The sequence below is a fragment of the Anomaloglossus baeobatrachus genome, chromosome 1, assembly GCF_048569485.1.
Source record: "Anomaloglossus baeobatrachus isolate aAnoBae1 chromosome 1, aAnoBae1.hap1, whole genome shotgun sequence".
NCBI classification, from domain to species: Eukaryota; Metazoa; Chordata; class Amphibia; order Anura; family Aromobatidae; genus Anomaloglossus; species Anomaloglossus baeobatrachus.
Genome location: NC_134353.1, coordinates 67,100,499 through 67,108,729, shown reverse-complemented (window position 1 = coordinate 67,108,729; position 8,231 = coordinate 67,100,499). Strand labels below are relative to the sequence as shown.

At 55.6% G+C, this 8,231-nt stretch overlaps 1 protein-coding gene across 1 annotated transcript in view; it reads right to left on the bottom strand.

Annotated features, from left to right (window-relative positions):
* The window catches only part of GRK4 (G protein-coupled receptor kinase 4), a 316,373-nt gene that overhangs the window by 12,815 nt on the left and 295,327 nt on the right, over positions 1-8,231 (bottom strand). The window contains exons 9-12 of the mRNA XM_075346835.1: positions 7,541-7,731; positions 6,941-6,978; positions 4,892-4,981; positions 88-296 (exon numbers count right to left, since the gene is read on the bottom strand). Of these exons, the coding sequence (XP_075202950.1) occupies positions 88-296; positions 4,892-4,981; positions 6,941-6,978; positions 7,541-7,731 (528 nt within the window). The remainder of the gene's footprint in view (positions 1-87; positions 297-4,891; positions 4,982-6,940; positions 6,979-7,540; positions 7,732-8,231) is intronic.

Sequence of the window (8,231 nt, the reverse complement as noted above, 5' to 3'; positions counted from 1 at the left end):
AATAATAAATGAAATTTGAGAATTTGGATTTGAAGTCTCCGCCTTGAACAGCAAAAACACAGTCTTCTTACTTCCATGTGTACCCACCATCCTGCAGATAGACTTGGCATCCTCAGAAAACTTCTCGGAATACTCCTCTTCATCCTCCTTCACTCGTCTGTCCACCTCATCCCGTTTTACTTTCTCTTTTCTTTTTCTGAAGGGCGATTGACCTTGAATCATTTCATAAATAAGGCAACCGAGCCCCCACCAGTCCGGGCTGAATGTGTAGCTTTCATTGTTGATGACTTCTGGTGCTGATGAAGAAATATAGACAAGTTTTTTTGTTTTTTTTTCAACCCAAACATTTTTTTTATTATTATTTTTTCAATCTCAAAATCCAACTTAACAACAACAAAAAATAAAAACTGCTATTTTTAGGCTGGGGGGGCCCAATACGCATTGGGACTCTCCAGCCTAAGAATACCAGCCCCCAGCTGTCGGGCATCAAAATAAGAGGGACTGCACACCGATTTTTAAAAGTATTTATTTAAAAATTAAAAAAAACAAAAAGCCGAATGAAGTTCCGCTTATTTTGATACACATTCAAGATAAGCGCACGGCTCAGGGCTGCAGCCTGTAGCCATATGCTTTATCTGTGCTGGGTATCATAATTTAGGGGGACGCTATTTCAATTTTATTTTATTTATTTTTACTCCACAGATTGGTTGCAGTCAGACAGTGCCCCCAATGGCAGACACCAGGACTACCGATGGGTGAGGGAAGCAGTGAATATGCATATAGTTAAATGAGCAGCCCTGGAAAAAGAATGAGCAGCCTGAAAGTCAGTTACCGCCATGCTGGAGACCAGTAAGTATGAAGTGCTTGCTTTACTTTTATTTTTCCTTTATTTTTTTTTTTTTTATTTCCTGAGTTGCCGAACCTTGATCATTAAGCCAGATTTCCCTGAGAACTTCAGACTTGGGACCAGCATCCGGATACCTTTGAAACAGTGTTGATCCGGACTTTTACAGTATTACACACGGGGCGACGGGAACGAGACAGGGGGTGATGGTCAGATGGAACGACGCACGGGGCGACTGGCGGACGGAACGACGCACGGGGCGACTGGCGGACGGAACGACGCACGGGGCGACTGGCGGACGGAACGACGCACGGGGCGACTGGCGGACGGAACGACGCACGGGGCGACTGGCGGACGGAACGACGCACGGGGCGACTGGCGGACGGAACGACGCACGGGGCGACTGGCGGACGGAACGACGCACGGGGCGACTGGCGGACGGAACGACGCACGGGGCGACTGGCGGACGGAACGACGCACGGGGCGACTGGCGGACGGAACGACGCACGGGGCGACTGGCGGACGGAACGACGCACGGGGCGACTGGCGGACGGAACGACGCACGGGGCGACTGGCGGACGGAACGACGCACGGGGCGACTGGCGGACGGAACGCCGCACGGGGCGACTGGCGGACGGAACGCCGCACGGGGCGACTGGCGGACGGAACGCCGCACGGGGCGACTGGAACGCCGCACGGGGCGACTGGAACGACCCACGGGGCGACTGGAACGACCCACGGGGCGACTGGAACGACCCACGGGGCGACTGGAACGACCCACGGGGCGACTGGAACGACCCACGGGGCGACTGGAACGACCCACGGGGCGACTGGAACGACCCACGGGGCGACTGGAACGACCCACGGGGCGACTGGAACGACACACGGGGCGACTGGAACGACACACGGGGCGACTGGAACGACACACGGGGCGACTGGAACGACACACGGGGCGACTGGAACGACACACGGGGCGACTGGAACGACACACGGGGCGACTGGAACGACACACGGGGCGACTGGAACGACACACGGGGCGACTGGAACGACACACGGGGCGACTGGAACGACACACGGGGCGACTGGAACGACACACGGGGCGACTGGAACGACACACGGGGCGACTGGAACGACACACGGGGCGACTGGAACGACACACGGGGCGACTGGAACGACACACGGGGCGACTGGAACGACACACGGGGCGACTGGAACGACACACGGGGCGAATGGAACGACACACGGGGCGACTGGAACGACACACGGGGCGACTGGAACGACACACGGGGCGACTGGAACGACACACGGGGCGACTGGAGCGACACACGGGGCGACTGGAGCGACACACGGGGCGACTGGAGCGACTGGCGGACGGAACGACACACGGGGCGACTGGCGGACGGAACGACACACGGGGCGACTGGCGGACGGAACGACGCTCGGGGCGACTGGCGGACGGAACGACGCTCGGGGCGACTGGCGGACGGAACGACGCTCGGGGCGACTGGCGGACGGAACGACGCACGGGGCGACTGGCGGACGGGGCGACTGGCGGACGGAACGACGCACGGGGCGACTGGCGGACGGGGCGACTGGCGGACGGAACGACACACGGGGCGACTGGCGGACGGAACGACGCTCGGGGCGACTGGCGGACGGAACGACGCTCGGGGCGACTGGCGGACGGAACGACGCACGGGGCGACTGGCGGACGGAACGACGCACGGGGCGACTGGCGGACGGAACGACGCACGGGGCGACTGGCGGACGGAACGACGCACGGGGCGACTGGCGGACGGAACGACGCACGGGGCGACTGGCGGACGGGGCGACTGGCGGACGGAACGACACACGGGGCGACTGGCGGACGGAACGACACACGGGGCGACTGGCGGACGGAACGACACACGGGGCGACTGGCGGACGGAACGACACACGGGGCGACTGGCGGACGGAACGACGCTCGGGGCGACTGGCGGACGGAACGACGCTCGGGGCGACTGGCGGACGGAACGACGCTCGGGGCGACTGGCGGACGGAACGACGCACGGGGCGACTGGCGGACGGGGCGACTGGCGGACGGAACGACGCACGGGGCGACTGGCGGACGGGGCGACTGGCGGACGGAACGACACACGGGGCGACTGGCGGACGGAACGACGCTCGGGGCGACTGGCGGACGGAACGACGCTCGGGGCGACTGGCGGACGGAACGACGCACGGGGCGACTGGCGGACGGAACGACGCACGGGGCGACTGGCGGACGGAACGACGCACGGGGCGACTGGCGGACGGAACGACGCACGGGGCGACTGGCGGACGGAACGACGCACGGGGCGACTGGCGGACGGAACGACGCACGGGGCGACTGGCGGACGGGGCGACTGGCGGACGGAACGACACACGGGGCGACTGGCGGACGGAACGACACACGGGGCGACTGGCGGACGGAACGACACACGGGGCGACTGGCGGACGGAACGACACTCGGGGCGACAGGCGGACGGAACGACACTCGGGGCGACAGGCGGACGGAACGACACTCGGGGCGACAGGCGGACGGAACGACACTCGGGGCGACAGGCGGACGGAACGACACTCGGGGCGACAGGCGGACGGAACGACACTCGGGGCGACAGGCGGACGGAACGACACTCGGGGCGACAGGCGGACGGAACGACACTCGGGGCGACAGGCGGACGGAACGACACTCGGGGCGACAGGCGGACGGAACGACACTCGGGGCGACAGGCGGACGGAACGACACTCGGGGCGACAGGCGGACGGAACGACACTCGGGGCGACAGGCGGACGGAACGACACTCGGGGCGACAGGCGGACGGAACGACACTCGGGGCGACAGGCGGACGGAACGACACTCGGGGCGACAGGCGGACGGAACGACACTCGGGGCGACAGGCGGACGGAACGACACTCGGGCCGACAGGCGGACGGAACGACACTCGGGCCGACAGGCGGACGGAACGACACTCGGGCCGACAGGCGGACGGAACGACACTCGGGGCGACAGGCGGACGGAACGACACTCGGGGCGACAGGCGGACGGAACGACACTCGGGGCGACAGGCGGACGGAACGACACTCGGGGCGACAGGCGGACGGAACGACACTCGGGGCGACAGGCGGACGGAACGACACTCGGGGCGACAGGCGGACGGAACGACACTCGGGGCGACAGGCGGACGGAACGACACTCGGGGCGACAGGCGGACGGAACGACACTCGGGGCGACAGGCGGACGGAACGACACTCGGGGCGACAGGCGGACGGAACGACACTCGGGGCGACAGGCGGACGGAACGACACTCGGGGCGACAGGCGGACGGAACGACACTCGGGGCGACAGGCGGACGGAACGACACTCGGGGCGACAGGCGGACGGAACGACACTCGGGGCGACAGGCGGACGGAACGACACTCGGGGCGACAGGCGGACGGAACGACACTCGGGGCGACAGGCGGACGGAACGACACTCGGGGCGACAGGCGGACGGAACGACACTCGGGGCGACAGGCGGACGGAACGACACTCGGGGCGACAGGCGGACGGAACGACACTCGGGGCGACAGGCGGACGGAACGACACTCGGGGCGACAGGCGGACGGAACGACACTCGGGGCGACAGGCGGACGGAACGACACTCGGGGCGACAGGCGGACGGAACGACACTCGGGGCGACAGGCGGACGGAACGACACTCGGGGCGACAGGCGGACGGAACGACACTCGGGGCGACAGGCGGACGGAACGACACTCGGGGCGACGTGAGAACGGGACGACACTCGGGGCGACGAGAGAACGGGACGACACACTGGGCGACTAGAGGATGGGACGACACATGGGACGACGGAACGACACACGGGGCGACTAGCAGACGGAATGGGAGAGGATGCGTCTCAGGGGAAAGGGGGCATCGAGAGCGGCAGAGGGGAGCCAGGACTTTTGTGCTATTATACTATTGTACTATATTTAGAAAAGGATATTCAAATTCGACAAAATTGGCATACGAAAATCATAAGCACTTACCCATATAACCCACTGTGCCTACTCTGCCACGGATGGACTCTGCTTCAGGTATCTGCACCGCTAATCCGAGATCTGAAATCCTGATGTGTCCTGTAAGAAGAGCAGCGGTATTATAGCTCCACATCACACGGTCAGTATACATTTCTATGGAGGAAAATACCGAAGGAACGTCAATTCCATAACGGGTATCGGTGACAGGACTCGCAGTGATAGATTTTTTTATCTTGTGTGGTTTGTGCTAGATTTACAGCCTTGTTTGTTTACATCCAGTAAATCCACACACACTGGTCTCTGATGTGGATGTAGCAGAGCTCGGATGTTATTTGATCCAACTTGTAGCTGGACAAATAAATTGCTCATCTTAATATCAGGATTTCATAGTTCTTCTGATTTGGATTTTACAAGTAAGTACACACATCACATCAGGTCCTGAGAGATCTATTTGATAATGTACGCAGTGTTTATTGTGATATCTGTTGAGAAATCCAGTTTTGACCTCTTCTGGAAGCGATCGCGGAGCAAAAACGCAATGGGGTCTTTACTTTTTATAAGCAGAATACAGATGACAGTCATGCGCTCACATGATTTGGTTGTGTGATACACAGCACTGTATAGGTAACACAAGCTCCTGCAGGTACAAGTGGAGAGAGAACTTAAAATGGATAAATATGTGGTTGTTATGTGCTACTGCAGAAGATATTCCATGGAAAGGAGTCCCGGACACACAAGTGGAGTAAATGTGGTTTATTAAACGTGTTTCGAAGCTATCCAGCTTCTTCAGGAGAGACCTGTGGTTTCTCCTGAAGAAGCCAAAGGTTACTCCTGAAGAAGCTGTATGGCTTTGAAACGCGCTGAATAAACCGCATTTCTAGGAGTTGAACCAAATAACATCTAAGCTCTGCTACATCCACGTCATCTGTTGAGAAATCAAGTTTCGTAAAATGCTTGACCCCTTCTGGAAGCGATAGGGGAGCAAAAACGCAATAAGGTCTTTACTTATTATAAGCAGAATACAGATTGCAGTCATGCGCTCACATGATTTGGTTGTATGATACACAGCACTGAATAGGTACCACCAGCTGCTGAGGGCACACATGGAGAGAGGACTTAAACTGGATAAATGTGTGATTCTTCTGTACTGTTGAAAAAAATATTCTGTGGAGAGGAGTCCAGAACATACAAGTGGAGAAAATGCAGTTCATTTAACGCATTTTAAACCTATACAGCTTCTTCAGGAGACCCACAGGTCTCTCCTGAAGAAGCTGTATAGGTTTAAAATGCGTTGAAACAAAACAATTCCTTCAATTGTGCATTCTGGACTCCTTTGTACAACTCACATGGAGGAAATTCAGTATATTCAACGCGTTTCAAAGCCATAGTGCTTCTTCAGGAAAAACCACAGGTTTCCCAGAAGAAGTTAAATAGCTTCGAAACATGTTGAATAAACCAAATATCCTCCACTTGTTTGACCTGGTCTCCTTTCCACGACTCATAAGTGAAGATTGCAGTTTCTTCAATGCATTTCAAAGCTATACAGCTTCCTCAGGAGTGACAACATGTTTCTCCAGAAGAAGCTGAAAAGCTTCGAATTGTGTTGAATAAACCACATTTCCTCCACTTGTGCATCCTGGACTCCTTTCCACGACTCAAGTGGTGGAAATGTGGTTTATTCTTTGCGTTTCAAAGCCATACAGCTTCTTCTGGAGAAACCGGTCATTCTCCTGAAGAAGCTGAATGTCTTCGAAACACATTGAATAAACCACATTTCCTCCACTTGTGCATTTTGGGCTCCTTTCCATGGAATAATCTTCCACAGCAGAGCAGAACAATCACACACTGATCTCTTCTGGAGACATAATCAACCATGGATGTCTGTGAATTGAGGGATCCCATCTGAAACAATCGGGTCCAGGGTTTTTTACATCTTGCCCCTTCAGCTTTTTTTTTTATCAGATACACTCAGTTTGGGTCATCAGATGTATTTAGTGATGTACATACAGTTTGCTGACAGATCTAATCTAAAACAGGACTTCCATCCGGCGCACTTACCACGGTCATCCAGAAGAATATTTTCTGGCTTTAAATCCCTAAACAAATAAGAAATAGAAAGAACGAGAAGTTATAAAACTAAATAAAGAACAAAAAAAAATTAAAAAAAAAAAAAGATATTTAAGGGGTTATTCCCATCAGCTAAAGTTTTGATCTGGAGGATAGGCAACAAGTTGCAGACCACTGGGAACATCACCGCTCCTTAGAATGTGGCCCTTTCGGGATGGTGACCTTGTTTCCTACAGAGAAAGTAAGGACCCCACCGACCACCATGCACAGACACCGCTCCATATCTGGAACCACGTTCTCAGAATCATGGTGGTCCCAGCGGTCGACCACCAATCTGCAGGTTATCACCTATTCTTAGGGTAGAGGAAAACTTTTAGCGGTGGGAATAACCCATTAGTGGGGGACATAGCTAAAAATTCAACTACCGCTTAGCGTTTGGATGGCTGCGTTATTTTTCCACTCTGATAACTGGATAAAGATTACCTGCAGTCCTATGTAAACCACCCAACAGCAGTATCACAATGAAAACCAAGTGACAAACTCAACTTGTCTACATCAGTAACAGAAGAACATCGAGGACGGCCGTCTCACCTGTAAACTATCCTCTCTCTCTGCAGATCCTCCAGGCCACAGCTCAGCTCGGCAGCGTAAAACACCGCTCTCTGCTCGTCAAAGCCCGGGTTCCCCATGTTGTATATGTGAAACTTCAGGTCCCCGCCATTCATAATGGTTAATACTAAGCAAAGGGCGTCCTTTGTTTCATAAGTGTAGGCTAAACTAACCTGAAAAGACAGACAGTAAGTGGGACAGTGTTACACACAATGAAGGAGGCGGAGGGGAGAAAAGCTGTGAGAAGATGGAAGTCTGCATGATGCATTTAAAGGACTTAGTACAATCTTAACCATCTCTACAGTAATAAGTTGCACATATTGCACCCAGAAAATCTGTAGACATGAATATCGGAAGAATGGGGATCCAGCCCCCTCTGCCCCCACATATCTGCCATCTAGGTGTAAGCAGTCTACAGAGCTGCACAGCTTCTCTGCGCCATCTAGTGGCCACTCTAGGGTACTGTGGCCCACCTCACATTCACATCAATAAGGAGCCGGGCCGCAGTACAGTATACACGGCCTTGGTATGGCCACTTCTGAAGACATGGGTGACTGTAAATTCATATTTCTTTCTCAGCAATGACATTACTCAAGGTTCCACAGTGCACAGTGGTCTCCATAATCCTTAAATGGATGAAGTTTGGGACCACCAGAACTCTTCCTAGACCTGG